General features: G+C 41.4%; 1 protein-coding gene across 3 annotated transcripts in view; it reads left to right on the top strand.

The window, feature by feature from the left end:
* lamb2 (laminin, beta 2 (laminin S)) overlaps positions 1–22,500 on the top strand; it is a 170,397-nt gene that overhangs the window by 14,747 nt on the left and 133,150 nt on the right. For 2 of the 3 annotated variants that reach the window (XM_061904873.1, XM_061904875.1), the window contains exon 1: positions 4,549–4,594. The exons of the other annotated variant lie outside the window; for it this stretch is intronic. In XM_061904873.1, the coding sequence (XP_061760857.1) occupies positions 4,564–4,594 (31 nt within the window). In that variant the 5' untranslated portion in view covers positions 4,549–4,563. Of the gene's footprint in view, positions 1–4,548; positions 4,595–22,500 lie in introns of those variants that run through there. 3 annotated transcript variants of the gene reach the window in all.

Genomic DNA, 22,500 nt, shown 5'->3' on the forward strand with positions numbered 1-22,500 from the left:
TTTCCCGGGAGTTTCAGCTTGGAAACGTCGTGTAATCATGACGTGTATGCGTGACGTCACGGGCTGTTAGGAAGTATGAGCGCTGCACACACACACAGCTAAAAGTCATCTGCTTAAACGGCATAATTACACAGTATTCTGGACATCTGTGTTGCTGAATCTTTTGCAATTTGTTCCATTAATAATGGAGAAGTCACAGTAGAAAGATGGAGTTGGGAAGCTTTAGCCTTTAGCCACACAAACACACGGTGATTCCTTGTTTAAAATTCCTGGAGGTGAAACTTTCCTATGGATCAGAGCGCGGTCAAGCCAACATGGATCCTGACCACATGTCAACCAGCAGGTTTCGGTGAGAAAATTGTGGTTAAAAAGTCAGTTCTTACCGGAGAAAAGCTGAGCTTGTGCCGTCCATAGCTGCCGTCGAGTCTCCTGAGACACTGCGCGTCGAGACACCCGTGGACACACACCTCCGACTATCAGGTACTATTTAACTCACTAAAACACTAGCAACACAATAGAAAGATAAGGGATTTCCCAGAATTATCCTAGTAAATGTCTCTAAAAACATCAGAATCCGTCCCAATGCAATGGCATTTTTTGGGGGTTTTTTTTTAGTCCGTCGCTATCAATATCCTCAAACATGAATCTTTCATCCTCGCTCAAATTAATGGGTAAATTGTCGTTTTCTCAGTCTGAATAGCACTTTTTGTTGGAGGCTCCCATTAAAAATAATGTGAATATGTGAGGAGCCCCACATGTGAGACGTCATCGTCTGCGACTTCCGGTACAGGCAAGGCTTTTGTCTTAGCACCGAAAGTTGCGAACTTTATCGTGGATGTTCTCTACTAAAGACTTTCAGCAAAAATATGGCAATATCACAAAATGATGAAGTATGACACATAGAATGGACCTGCTATCCCCGTTTGAATAAGAACATCTCATTTCAGTAGGCCTTTAATGTTCAAACTGAAAAACGTTGTTATTTTTTGCAAATATTAGCACATTTGGAATTTGATGCCTGCAACATGCTGGCACAAGTGGTAAAAAGGACAGAAAGTTGAGGAATGCTCATCAAACACTTATTTGAAACATCCCACAGGTGAACAGGCTAATTGGGAACAGTTGGGTGCCATGATTGGGTATAAAAGCAGCTTCCATGAAATGCTCAGTCGTTCACAAACGTGGACGGGGCGAGGGTCACCACTTTGTCAACAAATGCGTGAGCAAATTGTCTAACAGTCTATGAACAACATTTCTCATAAAAAATTGCGAGGAATTTAGGGATTTCACCGTCTACGGTCCGTAATATCATCAAAAGGTTCAGAAAATCTCTAGAAGTCACTGCGGGTAAGCGATGATATTACAGACCTTCGATCCCTCAGGCGATACTGCATCAAAAAGCGACATCAGTGTGTAAAGGATATCACCAGATGGGCTCAGGAACTTTTCAGAAAACCACTGTCAGTAACTACAGTTTGTCGCTACATCTGTAAGTGCAAGTTAAAACTGTACTATGCAAAGCAAAAGCCATTTATCAACAACACCCAGCCGGCTTGGCTGGGCTCGAGCTCATCTAAGATGGACTGATGCAAAGTGGAAAAGTGTTCTGTGGTCTGACGAGTCCACATTTCAAATTGTTTTTGGAAACTGTGGACGTGGTGTCCTTCGGACCAAAGTGGAAAGGAACCATCCGTATTGTTCTAGGTGCAAAGTTAAAAAGCCAGCATCTGTGATGGAATGGGGGTGCATTATTGCCCAAGGCATGGGTAACTTACACATCTGTGAAGGCACCTTTAATGCTGAAAGGTACATACAGGTTTTGGAACAACATATGTTGCCATCTAAGCGCCGTCTTTCTCATGGACGCCCCTGCTTATTTCAGCAAGACAATGCCAAGCCACATTCAGCCCGTGTTACAACTGCGTGGCTTCGTAAAAAAAGAGTGCGGGTACTTTCCTGGCCCGCCTGCAGTCCAGACCTGTCTCCTATCGAAAATGTGTGGCGCATTATGAAGCGTAAAATACGACAGCGGAGACCCCGGACTGTTGAAGGACTGAAGCTCTACATAAAACAAGAATGGGAAAGAATTCCATTTTCAAAGCTTCAACAATTAGTTTCCTCAGTTCCCAAACGTTTATTGAGTGTTGTTAAAAGAAAAGGTGATGTAACACAGTGGTGAACATGCCCTTTCCCAACTACCTTGGCACGTGTTGCAGCCATGAAATTCAAAGTTAATTATTATTTGCAAAAAAATAAAAATAAAGTTTATGAGTTTGAACATCAAATATGTTGTCTTTGTAGCATATTCAACTGAATATGGGTTGAAAAGGATTTGCAAATCATTGTATTCTGTTTATATTTACATCTAACACAATTTCCCAACTGGAAAAGTTTGTAGATTGAAGCAGATTTCCCCATAAGAGACTAGGGAACTATGAATAATGGGTTACAGACTTCTACGATGACGTGGCGACTTTTCCAGGGCGTACGCCGCCTTCCGCCCGATTGTCGCTGAGATAGGCACCAGCGCCCCCCGCGACCCCAAAAGGGGAATAAGCGGTAGAAAAAAGGATGGATAAATGGGTTACAGACTTGAACATAGTGCATATTTCAGTCCAAGTTTGCACACTTTGAACATGATATAAGACGGTATCAACTTTTTTATATATATGTTGTCCTTTTTTGTCGACACCCACACCCTCTGTCACTAGCCCTGTGGTGCACCCACAGTTGGAAATCACAAAACTCTTTAACAGCCAGATGTTGACACCACAAGGATTAGGAATAAACAATTCTAGGTTAATATTCTACACTTGAACTTAGCCAAATAGGCCGAGAAGTCCGAGTCCATGGTTCTCGCCCGGAAAAGGGTGGAGGGCCATCTCCGGGTTGGGGAGGAGACCCTGCCCCAAGTGGAGGAGTTCAAGTACCTAGGAGTCTTGTTCACGAGTGAGGGAAGAGTGGATCGTGAGATCGACAGGCAGATCGGTGCGGCGTCTTCAGTAATGCGGACGCTGTATCGATCCGTTGTGGTGAAGAAGGAGCTGAGCCGGAAGGCAAAGCTCTCAATTTACCGGTCGATCTACGTTCCCATCCTCACCTATGGTCATGAGCTTTGGGTTATGACCGAAAGGACAAGATCGCGAGTACAAGCGGCCGAAATGAGTTTCCTCCGCCGGGTGGCGGGTCTCTCCCTTAGAGATAGGGTGAGAAGCTCTGCCATCCGGGAGGAACTCAAAGAAAAGCCGCTGCTCCTCCACATGGAGAGGAGCCAGATGAGGTGGTTCAGGCATCTGGTCAGGATGCCACCCGAACGCCTCCCTAGGGAGGTGTTTAGGGCACGTCCAACCGGTAGGAGGCCACGGGGAAGACCCGGTACACGTTGGGAAGACTATGTCTCTTAGCTGGCCTGGGAACGCCTCGGGATCCCAAGGGAGGGACTGGACGAAATGGCTGGGGAGAGGGAAGTCTGGGGTTCTCTCCTCACCTGCACTGGCTTCCTTTGCACTTAAGATGTGACTTTAAGGTTTTACTACTTACGTATAAAATACTACACGGTCTAGCTCCCTCCTATCTTGCCGATTGTATTGTACCATATGTCCCGGCAAGAAATCTGCGTTCAAAGGACTCCGGCTTATTTGTGATTCCCAAAGCCCAAAAAAAGTCTGCGGGCTATAGAGCGTTTTCATTTCGGGCTCCAGTACTCTGGAAAGCCCTCCCGGTAACAGTTTGAGATGCCACCTCAGTAGAATCATTTAAGTCTCACCTTAAAACTCATTTGTATACTCTAGCCTTTAAATAGACTCCCTTTTTAGACCAGTTGATCTGCCGTTTCTTTTCTTTTTCTCCTATGTCCCACTCTCCCTTGTGGAGGGGGTCCGGTCCGATCCGGTGGCCGTGTACTGCTTGCCTGTGTATCGGCTGGGGACATCTCTTCGCTGCTGATCCGCCTCCGCTTGGGATGGTTTCCTGCTGGCTCCGCTGTGAACGGGACTCTCGCTGCTGTGTTGGATCCGCTTTGGACTGGACTCTTGCGATCCATTATGGATTGAACTTTCACAATATCATGTTAGACCCGCTCGACATCCATTGCTTTCGTCCTCTCCAAGGTTCTCATAGTCATCATTGTCACCGACGTCCCACTGGGTGTGAGTTTTCCTTGCCCTTTTGTGGGCCTACCGCGGATGTCGTAGTGGTTTGTGTTGTGGTTTGTGCAGCCCTTTGAGACACTAGTGACTAGGGCTATATAAGTAAACATTGATTGATTGATTGAGGCTGCTGCCCCCGCGATCCGACCTTGGATAAGCGGAAGAAGATGGATGGATGGACGGATGGTTAATCAACCTGACGTGCAGTGGAAGAAAGGGGTGTAGGTTGTGCATCGTTGTTCATGGTCATAGTGTGAAAAGAAGTGAACCACTGAACCCTTTTGTGATGCAACGTATGATTCATATTACATCATCGTTTAGTGGTTCCACGGCAGTTACTTTCACTTTATTCTGGATTCTGCTGGGTTTGGCCTCCATTGCCAAAGGGCCTGCTGACGGTTTTCTTCCACGATGAATGAGGTCCGTGGTTTTTGACCTATTTTATGGTACGTTCCGATCACTTGTGTTGGGATTTGGTGCTTTTTACCCCTCCTCAGGTTATTTCCATTTGGTTTCAAGTTCATCCCTGCCCTTCGTTTTCAGCCCAGTATCGCACAAATGAAACGTGAGCCCACCAGCTTCGACAAAAAAAAGTCTCAAAGTCGGTCCCCTTTTTTTCTTTCTCCCTCTCTTTCTGTCGCTGTCTGACATTTTCTTTTCCGACTCTTTTTACCGCTGCGAGACGGAGGCCAAAAGCTAATGACAGGCTGCCTTTAAACACCTTGAGACTTGTAATTATCTGATCACTGACTCGCAGCAATTACAGTGCGATACTGTCAGCATGGGAATGAAACACACACGCACACGCACACACACACACACACACACACACACACACACACACACACACACACACACACACACACACACACACACACACACTCATACTGGTTATCATTGGAATGGGGACCAAGTTGTTGTTCAGGACTTGTGGGGACCACCCTTTCTACAGGTTGTGGAGACATAAAAAAAAATGAGGTAAAATGTCCACTGCCCAGTTAGCTCATACACGTCTTTAAATCTCTGGATTGATGAAGTAATGTGCTGATCAGTCTTACTGGGGACCCTGGGGAAAAAGAGTTAATATTGTTCATAGAGACCAAATTTAAACAATTGTGCATAATTCACACACATTTGTTCGTGACTACTGAGGACCATTTAAAAAAAAAAAAAAAGTTCAAATTAAATATGACATGATGAAGCTTAAAAATCACTTCGGCATCTTCAGAATGGATCTGACTGTCATTTAAAAAGGTTTCCCTGTTTTTTTGGTCCTCATACCGTCAGAAGTCCCCTAAAGGTGACTGTGTAAACAGAGCGATGTCCCCATTAAGTCAGCATTGCCAGAACACACACACACACACACACACACATACACACACACACACACACACACACACACACACACACACACACACACACACGCACACACGCACACACACACGCACACACACACACTCATACTGGTTATCATTGGAATGGGGACCAAGTTGTTGTTCAGGACTTGTGGGGACCACCCTTTCTACAGGTTGTGGAGGCATTTAAAAAAAAAAGGTCAAATGTCCACTGCCCAGTTAGCTCATACACGTCTTTAAATCTCTGGATTGATGAAGTAATGTGCTGATCAGGCCTACTGGGGACCCTGGGGAAAAACAGTTTATACTGTTCATAGGGACCAAATTTAAACAATTGTGCATAATTCACACAAATTTGTACGTGACTACTGAGGACCATTTAAAAACAAACAAAAAAGTTCAAATGAAATATGACATGATCCTCAGAATACAGCACTACAGCTGTCCTCTTATAGGAAGTTTCACCACTTAAATTTTAAAGCAAATCCTGTTTAGCATTTAGCAGTAATGAAGTTGTGTGCAACTCCAACTACCATATGTAGAAGAATAGAAAATCTGAATGTCAGTCATACTTTAAGGTAATAACGTTTTAATATCATGCTGTATGAAAAGATCATCTTAAGGAACACTCAACCAGATGTTGTTTTTGGAAAAATATATTAGTTTTAACTAAGGATGGATACCATACAAAATCACCGTACTATTAATGCTAGGATAACAAATGTTTCACTTTTCACTTAATCATCTTCAGAATGGATCTGACTACCATTTAAAAAGGTTTCCCTTCAGGGGACCTGTTTTTATTTGTCCCCATACCGTTAGAGGTCCCCTAAAGGTGACTGTGTAAACAGAGCGATGGTCCCCATTAAGTCCGAATTGCCAACACACACACACACACACACACACACACACACACACACACACACACACACACACACACACAGACACACACACACACACGGTCTAATAAAGACTTGGCTCTTTAAACACTGGCCAGCTGTCAGTTGTGTTTAAGGTCATCTATATTTGAATGATGTTGACGTGAGAGTTCCTGAAAGCCTGTGTGACATGTCTCCAAACACTGTAGTACACTGTAGTACACTATAGTACAGTGTAGTACACTGTAGTATTTGTCTTTTCAAAATGTAAAAAAAACCTTTCAAATTAAAAACCAACACTAATATGAGACTTGTTGAGATATTTAATTAGTTTTAGTGAGTAATAATACAAGGATTTACTATGAAGATTTAATACTGAGTGCAATTTTGAACAATTTCCCTTGTGGATCATTAAAGTTTGTCTAAGTCTAAACTGTGCATACAATTTGACTACACTTCAAAGATCATGCAGTTGCTTGTGCTCTTAAAGCAAGTTGTTGTTTTTTTACAAAATGAGCAGTTCTACTTGTACTTTTTATATGTCTGTACTAGTTTTTATAACTGGATAAAAAAAACTTAACCTCAAGAGCAGGGGTCCCCAAACTAAGGCCCGAGGGGCCGGATCCGGCCCACCAGCGTCCAAAATCCAACCCTCCAGAAGTCCCAAGTAAAAAAAAATGTAAATGTGTATATATATATATATATATATATATATATATATATATATATATATATATATATATATATATATATACATATACACATTTTAATTTTTTTTGCTATATATATATATATATATGATCCCAGAAAATTAGGGCATGCTTAGTATTACTGCCTGGTCAAACTCTTGACGTCAAGACTGACACTTCCCCTGTCATCATTTTCAAAATGGAGGAGGCTGATTTCAATACCGGTAATTTGAAATCTCATAAAGGGAAGAAGATTAAGAGGTATTCAGTAGGATTTAAGGTCCAAGCTTACATCACACTCAAATTTTTACTGCATACCTTTGGTAAGTGCCGCAGAGAGAAGGGGTTTTAAAATAATTAGCGCACACTTACTTTTACCGCATGCCTTTGGTAAGCGCAGGAGTGAGAAGAGGTTTTAAATTAATTAGCACACCGGTGGCAATTCAAGGAAATATGTTATATATATATTTATATATATATATATATATATATATATATATATATATATATATATATATATATATATATATATATATATATTTTTTTTTTAATTTGTTCCTTCTAATCCATTTTCTACCGCTTGTTACTCTCGGTGTCTTCTTGCCTCCCAGGCAAATCATGTTGTTTAAAAATGCATTTTCCCATTGATAATGTGACATCATTGCGCTCGAAATGTATATATATATGTGTATATATATATATATATATATATATATATATATATATATATATATATATATATATAAATAGTCAAGGTTACTGTGGTTTATCAGTTATACATTGCTCAATACCGGGGTAGAACGGAATATACGTTAGGTCAGGAAAAAACACAGAGGCTATTTCATCCCTGCAAGCCTGTTTTGCAGGTTTCCCTGCTTTTCAGGGGATTTTATTATATATTTTATTATAAAATCCCCTGTTTCGCAGGTTTCCCTGCTCTTCAGAGGATTTTATTATATATGCATCTATTTTCTACTGCTTCTTCATTTCGTGGTCGCGGGGAGGGGTGGGTACTGGAGCCTATCTTATTATAAAATCCCCTGAAGAGCAGGGAAACCTGCGAAACAGGCTCATAGGGATGATATAGCCTCTGTATTATTTCCTGACCTGATATATATTTTACAGCCCGGCCCTCGGCTAAATTTTCTTAACCCAATGTGGCCCCCGAGTCAAAAAGTTTGGGGACCCCTGGTGTAAAGTATAGTGAAGTAAACTGTACTTGCTAAGCAAACCACACATGTCCACTAACGAGGACACAGCTTATCAAGATGATATACTCGAGACCTTGAGGTCAAAGAAAGCTATTTTACACTTTCCACTTTCTCATGCACTCCAAATCCTTAATCAAGTAAAACTAATATTCTTCATTTTTTTATGTGATGAGTTTTAAAGCCAGCGCCCCCCGCAACCCCGAAAGGGAATAAGCGGTAGAAAATGGATGGATGGATGGAGTTTTAAAGCCCTGTGATGAGGTGGCGGCTTGTCCAGGGTGTACCCCGCCTACCGCCCGAATGCAGCCGAGATAGGCTCCAGCGACTTAAATGTCTCTTAAAGCAGGGGTGTCCAAAGTGCGGTCCAGGGTCCATTTGCGGCTCACACCTGGTCTTTTCTTGGGCCGCAGCACATTCTAAAGACAAAATGAACACGTCCCGGATTAGAATGTGACACAAAAAAACGAAGAATAGGAAGGACCCACGGCTCCCGAGCCGCATGCAGCTCTTTAGTGACGCCCTAGAGCATGGGTGTCAAACTCTGGCCCGCGGGCCAAATTTGGCCCTCCCAGTAATTTAATTTGGCCCTTGAGGCAATGTCAAATTAACAGCGGCGGTTTTGCTGTAACACCACATTCACCGCTAATACTCATACTTCTCAACCCTCCCAATTTTCCCAGGAGACTCCCAAAGTTCAGTGCCCCCCCCTGAAAATCTCCCGGGGCAACCATTCTCCCGAATTTCTCCCAATTTCCAACAATATTGGGGGCGTGCCTTAAAGGCACTGCCTTTAGCGTTCTCTGCAACCTGTCATCACGTCCGCTTGTCCTCCATACTAACAGCGTGCCGGCCCAGTCACATAATATATGCGGCTTTAGCACACACACAAGTGAATGCAATGCATACTTGATCAACAGCCATACAGGTCACACTGAGGGTGGCCGTATTAACAATGCCAACACTGTTACAAATATGCGCCACACTGTGAACCCACACCAAATAATAACGCCAAACACATTTCGGGAGAACACCCGCACCGTAACGCAACAGAAGAAATACCCAGACCCCCTTGCAGCACTAACTCTTCCGGGACGCTACAATATACACCACCCTGCTACCACCAAACCCCGAAGGCCCCTATTAAAAGGTTAATTTGTTCAACCTTGGCCCGTAGCTTTGTTCAGTTTAAAATTTTGGCCCACTCTGTATTTGAATTTGACACCCCTGAAGCATTTTTGGAATAGGTTTGAAATCGGAAAAACATGGGGGAACATATTTTTGGGGGGTTTTAAGCAGATATGTCCAACTCTTAATTACCGATTCCGATATCAACCCATACCGATATATACAGTCGTGGAATGAACACATTATTATGCCTAATTTTGTTGTGATGCCCCGCTGGATGCATTAAAAAATGTAACAATGTTATCCGAAATAAGTATATTGTAGCGTCCCGGAATAGTTAGTGCTGCAAGGAGTTCTGGGTATTTGTTCTGTTGTATTTATGTTGTGTTACGGTGTGGATGTTCTCCCGAAATGTGTTTGCCAGTCTTGTTTGGTGTGGGTTCACAGTGTGGCGCATATTTGTAACAGTGTTAAAGTTGTTTATACGGCCACCCTCAGTGTAACCTGTATGGCTGTTGACCAAGTATGCCTTGCATTCACTTGTGTGTGTGAAATTTTGTGATTGGGTCGACACGCAAAAGCAGTGCCTTTAAGGCACGTCCTCAATATTGTTGTCTGGGTGGAAATCGGGAGAAATTCGGGAGAATGGTTGCCCCGGGAGATTTTCGGGAGGGGCACTGAAATCCGTGAGTCCCCCGGGAAAAATCGGGAGGGTTGGCAAGTATGACTGGGAGACGCAACTGCTCTGTAATTCTCCCTACGGCCGTGTACCACTTCGTACAGCGGCGTCTTAAAAAGTCATATATTTTACTTTTTGAAACCGATATTACATTTTAAATCATTTATCGGCCGATAATATCGGACTGCCGATATTATCGGACCTCTCTAGTTTTAAGTATGTTTTTTGTTTGAGGACAAACACGACACTGTCACGCCCATGGGATCAGGTTTTGTTTTTGTCATGTTTGGTTTTATTTTTTCGGACACTTGCTTCCTGTTCCTGCACTTCCTTGTTTTCTTTGTTACCATGCCAACTCATTGATTTTCACCTTGCCCTCAAGTCACGCCCCTGTCCTCAGTTCTCACACCTGTTTGTAATTATCATGTTCATTATTTAAACCTGTACTGGCGACTTTTCACATTCCTCAACTGCCTTCATGCCATGCCATGATGTTTATTCTTCCCATAGTTTCCCTCCTGCTCATGCCAAGTAAGTTTTTGGTTTTGTTATGTCACAGTTGTTTAGTTGTTTTTCTGTCTATAGTCATGCCATTGGGCTAGTTTTGTTTTCAGTAGTCAAGTTTGTTCTCCACCATTGTGCGCGCCATTTGTTTGCGTTTTTGTTAGTTACAGTGTTTAATAAATAAAAATGTACTTAGATTCACGTCTCGCTCGTGCCAAAAAACAAACTATCTCATAGTCCAAGTCGTGACCGACACAAACCTTCCTAATTGTTAGAAATTCAACTTTTTAATATGTTTGTGTGTACGCTCCACTGTTGAGGGTATTTGGCGAACATCATTCTGTCCTACTAATTTCAGCGGTTCTTGAACTCACCACAGTGTGGACAGTGACGCAACAGTTTGTTTACATGTAAAATCTTCCACTTCCATTTTGTCCACCAAATGTTTTATACTGTGCGAATAAATAAAGCGCTCAATGCGACGGAGCAATTGAGGCCTGCTTCATTCCAACGTAGAGGGAGTTGCAGTAGTCCAAACGTGACGAAATAAAAGCATGGGTTACCCGCTCAAAGTTTGTTAAAAGATAAAACTGATTTAATTAACTCCTGACCGCCGTTACAACATTTCTGGGCTGTGGTCTGGCTCCATAATGAAGTCCTGGCCTGGACTCTGGCTCCGCTCAGCTGTCAGCGGGCTTGACAAGGTCCGTCCTGCCTAACAGAGCGTGTCAGCGAGCGGGCCCAGATGCCGCCATGTGTTACTGCATTAACAAGACTTGGCAGCGGGGAGACAGCCGAGCGCCACATTCCCGTGTCGCGGCGGAGACGTCTGGCGGGGGAAACATGGGATGCAACAGGTGGGCCGGAGGAGAGAGGATTTAAGATGACGTAACTACAGGAAACTGACGAACAGAAACAAAAAAAAAACTGGAGTCGTTTCAATTGTGTGCCTTTAAGAACACACTAGAACATACATTGTAGTGGTCAGTATCACTTTCAGTTTTACATCAAGCAGAGTGGAAATGATTATGGGGAAAAACAACCAGAAACACTGAAACACACCATTTGTACTTTGTTGCACCACCTCTGGCTTTTATGTCAGCTTGCAGTCTCCACTCAGGATGGTTTCATGCTGGCCCCACTATGGACTGGACTCTCACTATTATGTTAGATCCACTATGGACTGGACTCTCACTATTATGTTAGATCCACTATGGACTGGACTCTCACTATTATGTTAGATCCACTGTCGACTGGACTCTCACTATTATGTTAGATCCACTATGGACTGGACTCTCACTATTATGTTAGATCCACTATGGACTGGACTCTCACTATTATGTTAGATCCACTATGGACTGGACTCTCACTATTATGTTAGATCCACTATGGACTGGATTCTCACTATTATGTTTATTATATATAATGGAGTGTGACAAAATGCAAGAGTGTATGCGTGTGACTATGTGTGTAGATTTGCTGAAGTGTGTGTTACCAAGTGTTGACGAGAGCGAACGAAGGAGGCAGTCCATGGGGCTTGCAGGGGATCCGGGGCGAGAAAGAGGCGCCAGAGTCGTGTCGAGGAACGAGGGAGGCAGTCGAAATCCTGGGCAACGGAAGGAAAACAGGTACACCATGAAAAACTGCTGAAACAAGCCATGGACAGGAAACCAAAAAATAGAGCATAAAGCTTCGCTTACGGTTCACCATATGAGAACTAAGTTCCCACGCCAATCCTTGGGTCCACTGGTCCTTTATTGGGCCTGCCCTCATCAGTACCAGGTGAGCAGATTGGCAATAGAGAGCATGCTTGTTGGTGCGTGGGCGTGCTGCGCTTAGCGTGAGCGGGGGCGTGTCCGAGCGCGCTGTTCGCGTATCTTCCGGGTGGATCCGCAGAGGAGGGAAACACAGACTGCGCGGGCACCGCAACATAAATATTATATACATATATATATATATATATATATATAATATATAATATTATATATATTTATGATTTTTGCTGGTGATGCGCCTCTAGATTGTTTTGCCTCGGCTGAAAAAAGGTTGAAAAACACTGCTCTGAGGCATGGTACTCACTAACTTTCTCTGATTGCTGTTGTCAGATCAGCTCTGTGGTTTGGAGTCTTGTCACGGAACATTTCCTTCAATTTCCAGCACCCGTGTTCTATTAGGCTATTGATCTTTTTTCAAGGAAAGTTTTCTGTTTCCTGGCAAGATGTATTATCTATCATCATCTCGATTGATGGAATAAGAAAAGTGTCCGAAATATCAAAGTCAACTTGTGCATTTGTTGAAGATCTCCCCAGTTCCGTTACCTGGCACTAGGGTTGTACGGTATACCGGTACTAGTATAGCATCGTCGTTCTTATGAATCAAAAACGGTACTGTACTTTAACGGGCATGACGGCGCCACCTCATGTCATTGCTGGTTTTACGAGCAGAGGAGCATGTTCGGCAGCGCACAATCACCGAGTACTTACAAGCAGACAGTGTGTAGACAGAAAAGGGAGAACGGACACATTTTGGCTTTAAAGCTGACAATAAAGGTGAAGTTATAACACTGAAATGCCCTCAGGAAGAGGTGCTTTAAAACAGTGGTCCCCAACCACCGGGCCGCAGAAGAATTTTTTATTATTTTTTTTTTACTTTTTACATTTAAAATTTTTTTTTTTTAATTTAATCAACATAAAACACACAAGATACACTTACAATTAGTGCAACAACCCAAAAAATCCTCCCCTTTTCATGTCAAAAAACTCCCTTTTTCATGACGAAAACAAACAAACGACTGTATTTCTATTATTCACGTGTGAATAATAGAAATACAGTCTATTATACAGCATTATTCACATGTGAATAACATAAATACAGTCTATCTTACAGCATTATTCACATATAACATAAATACAGTCTATTATACAGGATTATTTACATGTGAATAATACACATACAGTATTATTCAGCATTATTCACATGTGAATAATATAAATACAGTCTATTATACAGCATTATCCACATGTGAATAATATAAATACAGTCTATTATACAGCATTATCCACATGTGAATAATATAAATACAGTCTATTATACAGCATTATTCACATGTGAATAATATAAATACAGTCTATTATACAGCATTATTCACATGCAAATGATATAAATACAGTCTATTATACAGCATTATTCACATATGAATAACATAAATACAGTCTATTATACAGCATTATTCACGTGAATATAAATACAGTATTTTACGGCCTTATTCACATGTGAATAACATAAATGCAGTCTATTATACAGCATTATTCACATTTGAAAAACATAAATAGCGTCTATTATACAGCATTATTCACATGTGAATAACATACATTCAGTCCATCATACAGCATTATTCACACGTGAATAACATAAATACAGTCTATTATACAGAATTATTTACATGTGAATAACATAAATACAGTTTATTATACACCATTATTCACATGGCAATAACATTAATGTAGTCTATTATACAGCATTATTCACATGTGAATAACATAAATACAGACTATTATACAGCATTTTTCACATGTGAATAACATAAATACAGTCTATTATACAGTTTTATTTACATGTGAATACAAATACAGTATTTTACGGCCTTATTCACATGTGAATAACATAAATACAGTCTATTAAACAGCATTATTCACATGTGAGTAACATAAATGCCGTCTATTATACAGCATTATTCACATATGAATAACATAAAAACAGTCTATTATACAGCATTATTCACAGGTGAATATAAATACAGTATTTTATGGCCTTATTCACATGTGAATAACATAAATACAGTCCATTATACAGCATTATTCACATGTGAATAACATAAATACAGTCTATTATACAGCATTATTCACATGTGCATAACATAAATGCAGTCTTATTATACAGCATTATTCACATGTGAATAATGTAAATACAGTTGATTATACAGCATTATTCACATGTGAATAACATAAATACAGTCTATTATACAGCATTATTCACATATGAATAACATAAAAACAGTCTATTATACAGCATTATTCACAGGTGAATATAAATACAGTATTTTATGGCCTTATTCACATGTGAATAACATAAATACAGTCCATTATACAGCATTATTCACATGTGAATAACATAAATACAGTCTATTATACAGCATTATTCACATATGAATAACATAAATACAGTCTATTATACAGCATTATTCACAGGTGAATAATATAAATACAGTTGATTATACAGCATTATTCACATGTGAATAACATAAATACAGTCTATTATACAGCATTATTCACATATGAATAACATAAATACAGTCTATTATACAGTTTTATTTACATGTGAATACAAATACAGTATTTTACGGCCTTATTCACATGTGAATAACATAAATACAGTCTATTATACAGCATTATTCACATGTGAGTAACATAAATGCCGTCTATTATACGGCATTATTCACATGTGCATAACATAAATGCAGTCTTATTATACAGCATTATTCACATGTGAATAACATAAATACAGTCTGTTATACAGCATTATTCACATATGAATAACATAAATACAGTCTATTATACAGCATTATTCACATATGAATAACATAAATACAGTCTATTATACAGCATTATTCACATGTGAATAACATAAAAACAGTCTATTATACAGCATTATTCACATATGAATATAAATACAGTATTTTATGGCCTTATTCACATGTGAATAACATAAATACAGTTTATTATACAGCATTATTCACATGTGAATAACATAAATACAATATACATTTAAGTACAGTCAAAAAGGAACACATGCATTGTACAGTCTGATGGCTGTCGGGGTGATAAGTTGTCGCACAAATTTATCCTAATTTGTGTTTTTTGGCACAAGAGATCAAACTCGTGAGAACGATTGTTGCATGAGAAGAGGGAGGCGAGTGAGGGGGAAGAGAAGGGGACCAGATAACCAAGTGGAGGATGTGGGAGGAGAGCTTGGTGGGATGTTGTGTGGAAAAAGTGGTGGGAGGTTGTCCATCTGAGCAAAGAAGCTGCTGTGTTAATTAGCAGCAGGAGCAGGAGGATGTTGACTTTTCCATGCTTGGCTTGAAAAGTAGCTACCTGATGGCGAGGCCTGCAGCTTTAAGAGATAAACAGGAACTTTATTTGCCTTCGTTAGTGGCCTGACTGATTGCTCCCGTGTCTGTGACTCGGCTGGTCTGGGTGGAATGTGTCACGTTGGCGCCACTTCCTCCGACCAGGGACACCTGGCGATATAGACCCGTGTTTTTCAACCACTGTGCCGCGGCAGTGCCGTGAGATACAGTCTGGTGTGCCGTGGGAGATTATGTAATTTCACCTAATTGGGTTGCACGTCATGTGCCGTTGTTGAGTGTCTGTACTGCGCAGGTAGCTAATTGCTTTGTAGATGTCGGGAACAGGTCGTGTGAGACCACGATGGTTTGTCGTGATAAAAACACACGGACGACAGCAAAAGGCGGCGTGCAGGTAAAAAGGCATTGAAGCTAAGAAAAGGCATTGAGGCTTAGGCATGGCAAATTAAAACTGAACTGGCTACAAAGTAAACAAAAAAACAGAATGCTGGACTACAGCAAAGACTTACTGTGTGTGGAGCAGCGGACGGCGTCCATAAAGTACATCCGTACATGACATGACCATCAACGATGTCCCCACATAGAAGGATAGATAAAGAAGTGTCCGCACAACTTAGATCATGGGTGTCAAACTCTGGCCCGCGGGCCAAATCTGGCCCGCCGTGTAATTTAATTTGGCCCTTGAGGCAATATCAAATTAGCATTAGAGCTGGCCCGCTGGTGTTATACAGCATTCACCGCTAATACTCATACCTGCCAACCCTCCTAATTTTCCCGGTAGACTCCCGAAGTTCAGTGCCCCTCCCGAAAACCTCCCGGGGCAACCATTCTCCTGAATTTCTACCTATATCCACCTGGACAACTATATTGGGGGCGTGCATTTAAGGCACTGCCTTTAGCGTTCTCTACAACCTGTCGTCACACACACACACACACACACACACACACACACACACACACACACACACACACACACACACACACACACACACACACAGATACATACACACACACACACACACACACACACAAGTGAATGCAAGGCATACTTGGTAAACAGCCATAGAGGTCACACTGAGGGTGGCCGTATAAACAACTTTAGCACTGTTACAAATATACGCCACACTGTGAACCCACACCAAACAAGAATGACAAACACATTTCAGGTGAACATCCGCACCGTAACACAACAGAACAAATACCCAGAACCCCTTGCAGCACTAACTATTTCCGGGAAACTTCCAGCAAACTGAGCAATAATTAACGTTTTATTCATGCATTTTCTCTTGCTACATCAAGGCTTGAATGTTTGGTTCATTCATTATTGTTATTTTATTTTCAAATATATTATTAGCCTGTGGGAAAAAATTTGATATTTACCTCAGAAGATTGCAAATAGAAAAAAAGGCATTACATTTTTATTTACATTTTATTTGATAGGCCATTGATATTTTTTTCAATTGTTATTATTGTTATTTGAAACTGGATTTTGCATGTCACTAAAGTTATATAAGCCTTGCTTGTTCAATATTTAATGCAAAACTTATTAAAAGGTCAATTTGTTCAACCTTGGCCCGCGGCTTTGTTCCGTTTAAAATGTTGTCCCACTCTGTGTTTGAGTTTGACTCCCCTGGTTTAGTCTCAATTGCAAAAAACAAAGCAGGAAGACATAAAACCGTTACAGAAAAATACCAAAAAAACAGGAAAAAAAACACCAAAATAGGAGCGCAAGACAAGGACTAAGACAGCAAAAAAGTGCAAATGAGTCAGGGTGTGATGTGACAGGTGGTGACAGTACACCTACTTTGAGACAAGAGCTATAGTCATGCATGCTTGCTCATATTCAACGATTGCCGGAACAGCTTTTTTTTGTCAATATCGGCTGCTGAGTTTCGGTTTTGAATGATTTCTGCTGCTGGTGTGCCTTGGGATTTTTTTCAATGAAATTAATGTGCCTTGGCTCAAAAAAGGTTGAAAAACACCGATATAGACGGTAGAAGGAAATACCGAATTTGTCTTGATTAGGACTGGAAAAAATGTGAATCGCTATTTTCTTCGTGATTCCTTTTTTTTTTTTTTTTTTGCACACCATGTTCAAGGCTCTTTGTTGTGTACAGAGAAGGGAAGGAGGCGACAACCAGGGCAGAACTGCGATTTTCAAGATTTATTTTAAACCTTTGATGAATACGTGGCGTGTGTGTGCTACTCCAAGTGAATGAGTGTGACTGCCGTATTTCCTTGAATTGCCGCCGGGGCGCTAATTAATTTAAAACCTCTTCTCACTCCTGCGCTTGTCAAAGGCATGCGGTAAAAGTAAGCATGCGCTAATTATTTTAAAACCTCTTCTCACTCCGGCACTTACCAAAGGCATGCAGTAAAAGTAAGCATGCGCTAATTATTCCAAAACCTCTTCTCAATCCTGCGCTTACCAAAGGCATGCGGTAAAAGTAAGCATGCGCTAATTATTTTAAAACCTCTTCTCACTCCGGCGCTTACCAAAGGCATGCGGTAAAAGTAAGCATGCGCTAATTATTTTAAAACCTCTTCTCACTCCGGCACTTACCAAAGGCATGCGGTAAAAGTAAGCATGCGCTAATTATTCCAAAACCTCTTCTCACTCCTGCGCTTACCAAAGGCATGCGGTAAAAGTAAGCATGCGCTAATTATTTTAAAACCTCTTCTCACTCCGGCGCTTACCAAAGGCATGCGGTAAAAGTAAGCATGCGCTAATTATATTAAAACTTCTTCTCACTCCGGCACTTACCAAAGGCATGCAGTAAAAGTAAGCATGGGCTAATTATTTCAAAACCTCTTCTCACTCCTGCGCTTACCAAAGGCATGCGGTAAAAGTAAGCATGCGCTAATTATTTTAAAACCTCTTCTCACTCCGGCACTTACCAAAGGCATGCAGTAAAAGTAAGCATGCGCTAATTATTCCAAAACCTCTTCTCACTCCTGCGCTTACCAAAGGCATGCGGTAAAAGTAAGCATGCGCTAATTATTTTAAAACCTCTTCTCACTCCGGCGCTTACCAAAGGCATGCGGTAAAAGTAAACATGCGGTAATTATTTTAAAACCTCTTCTCACTCCGGCACTTACCAAAGGCATGCAGTAAAAGTAAGCATGCGCTAATTATTCCAAAACCTCTTCTCACTCCTGCGCTTACCAAAGGCATGCGGTAAAAGTAAGCATGCGCTAATTATATTAAAACTTCTTCTCACTCCGGCACTTACCAAAGGCATGCGGTAAAAGTAAGCATGGGCTAATTATTTCAAAACCTCTTCTCACTCCTGCGCTTACCAAAGGCATGCGGTAAAAGTAAGCATGCGCTAATTATTTTAAAACCTCTTCTCACTCCGGCACTTACCAAAGGCATGCGGTAAAAGTAAGCATGCGCTAATTATTTTAAAACCTCTTCTCACTCCGGCGCTTACCAAAGGCATGCGGTAAAAGTAAGCATGCGCTAATTATTCCAAAACCTCTTCTCACTCCTGCGCTTACCAAAGGCATGCGGTAAAAGTAAGCATGCGCTAATTATATTAAAACGTCTTCTCACTCCGGCACTTACCAAAGGCATGCGGTAAAAGTAAGCATGCGCCAATTATTCCAAAACCTCTTCTCACTCCTGCGCTTATCAAAGGCATGCGGTAAAAGTAAGCATGCGCTAATTATTCCAAAACCTCTTCTCACTCCTGCGCTTACCAAAGGCATGCGGTAAAAGTAAGCATGCGCTAATTATTTTAAAACCTCTTCTCACTCCGGCGCTTACCAAAGGCATGCGGTAAAAGTAAGCATGCGCTAATTATATTAAAACCTCTTCTCACTCCGGCACTTACCAAAGGCATGCGGTAAAAGTAAGCATGGGCTAATTATTTCAAAACCTCTTCTCACTCCTGCGCTTACCAAAGGCATGCGGTAAAAGTAAGCATGCGCTAATTATATTAAAACTTCTTCTCACTCCGGCACTTACCAAAGGCATGCGGTAAAAGTAAGCATGCGCTAATTATTTTAAAACCTCTTCTCACTCCGGCGCTTACCAAAGGCATGCGGTAAAAGTAAGCATGCGCTAATTATATTAAAACTTCTTCTCACTCCGGCACTTACCAAAGGCATGCGGTAAAAGTAAGCATGGGCTAATTATTTCAAAACCTCTTCTCACTCCTGCGCTTACCAAAGGCATGCGGTAAAAGTAAGCATGCGCTAATTATTTTAAAACCTCTTCTCACTCCGGCACTTACCAAAGGCATGCGGTAAAAGTAAGCATGCGCTAATTATTTTAAAACCTCTTCTCACTCCGGCGCTTACCAAAGGCATGCGGTAAAAGTAAGCATGCGCTAATTATTTTAAAACCTCTTCTCACTTCGGCACTTACCAAAGGCATGCAGTAAAAAATTGAGTGTGATGTAAGCTTGGACCTTAAATCCTACTGAATAGCTCTTAATCTTCTTCCCTTTATGCGATTTCAAATTACCGGTATTGAAATCAGCCTCCTCCATTTTGAAAATGATAACAGGGGAAGTGTCATTTGTGACACGACAAGTTTGACCAGGCGGTAATTCAAGGCAGGCGCATACTATATGCCCGGCGGAAATTCAAGGAAATACGGTATGTGTAATAATAATAATAATGTAAATATGACCAAATATTGCCAATAAATATTACCAAATATTACCAATATTACCAAATATTGCCCCTGGTGACTCAACTTTCGTAAGGTCACCAGGGGCAAGGCGAAGAGGCAGTTGGTGAACAGGCAAGGGGTCATGGGCAGGAGCGAGGCAGCGTGGTCTGGGTCCGAGCCAGGAGGTCGAGGATCGAGGAAGGCAGTCAGGAATCCGGATGGATGTCGAATGACAAGGCTCGATCACGGAAGGCAGGGGAGTCACTATGGAAACACAAAGGGACATGAACCAGGAGAGAGAGAGCAAAGCAAAGGCAAGGAAATCACGGGGAAAGGAGTGCCAGACGTGATGCTTACTGAAGAGTTAGCGACGTTCTGGCAAAGGTTCCTCATGTCTACTGGTCTTTATGCCGCTTCCTTTCATCAAGCCCAGGTGTGTTGATTACTGATTGTATGCAGGTTCCTTGCTGCGTGGGCGTGCCGCGCTTAGCACAAGCGTGAGCGTGTCTCAGCGCGCTGTCATCGGTGGCGCCCGCAACTCCTGCCGCCGAAGAAACGCGGGTTCGATTCCCCGTCATGACACTCTTGTTAGAAATAAATCACGCTACTTCTACTGGTTTTTATGACACCGGATTCCTGAATATTCACAATTCAGCATTTTTATCCCATTTTTGGTGATGAATAATGACATTTTTTAAAATTTTCCCATTATTGGTCCCCAACCTTTTTGTATCCGCAGACCGGTCAACGCTTAATAATTTGTCCCGCGGCCCGGGGGGGGGTGTCCTTTTTTTTTCTTTTCTTCTTTGTCATGAAAAAGGGACGTTTTTGTCATGGATAAGGGAGTTTTTTGTGGTTGGTGCACTATCTGTAAGTGTATATTGGGTTTTTTATGTTCCATCCATCCATTTCCTACCGCTTATTCCCTTTTGGGGTGATTTAATAAAATAAAAGAAACAATAATAATTTTTTTTGTTTTGTAGACAGCACAGACACTCAGCACATTTTTGAATTATAGTTACAGGTTTGCAAAAAACTTTATCAAGCCAACTAGGTGAAATGACATCATTTCTCCCACGACACACCAGACTGTGCCGCGGCACAGTGGTTGAAAAACACAGCAATGAGCTAATGAATAATTCCGCTGGTAATCACAGTGTTGAAAATAACCCTTAAAATATAAAACATTCTCATGCATTTTAATCCATCCGTCCATTTTCTACCGTTCCTGTTCAAGAAGTCGCATTAATGGTGAGAACTATTTTATTCATTAGCTTCAGAATAACAATGTTATTAAAAAGAAGAAGAATACTTGTTATATTCTTAAAATGTTGGTCGTACTTAAAAATGCACACGTTTATTTGTATTCAGTGTTAAAAAATTATTATGTGGCTCTATGGGGCGGCATAGCTCGGTTGGTAGAGTGGCCGTGCCAGCAACTTGAGGGTTGCAGGTTCGATTCCCGCTTGTGCCATCCTAGTCACTGCCGTTGTGTCCTTGGGCAAGACACTTTACCCACCTGCTCCCAGTGCCACCCACACTGCTTTAAATGTAACTTAGATATTAGGTGTCACTATTTAAAGCGCTTTGAGTCACTTGAGAAAAACGCTATATAAATTTAATTCACTTCACTCTCGAAAATACATTTGAGAATGTTTGGCTTTCATGGCTCTCTCAGCCAAAAAGGTTCCCGACCCCTGTGTTACAGCATCAAAAATCAGGACAAATCACAAAAGTGTCGCAAAAGTTGTGTTTTGATTGACACGCGGTAGTAAATGGATGGATGGATGGATGGATGGATGGATGTTGAGGCTCTCTCAGCCAAAAAGGTTCCCGACCCTTGTGTTACAGCATCAAAAATCTGGACAAGTCACAAAATTGTCACAAAAGTTGTGTTTTGATTGACACGCGGTAGAAAATGGATGGATGGATGGATGGATGGATGGATGGATGGATGGATGGATGGATGGATGGATGTCGAGGCTCTCTCAGCCAAAAAAGGTTCCCGACCCCTGTGTTACAGCATCAAAAATCTGGACAAGTCACAAAAGTGTCGCAAAAGTTGTGTTTTGATTGACAAGCGGTAGAAAATGGATGGATGGATGGATGGATGGATGGATGGATGGATGGATGGATGTCGAGGC

The sequence above is a fragment of the Nerophis ophidion genome, linkage group LG06 (assembly GCF_033978795.1).
Source record: "Nerophis ophidion isolate RoL-2023_Sa linkage group LG06, RoL_Noph_v1.0, whole genome shotgun sequence".
NCBI classification, from domain to species: domain Eukaryota; kingdom Metazoa; phylum Chordata; class Actinopteri; order Syngnathiformes; family Syngnathidae; genus Nerophis; species Nerophis ophidion.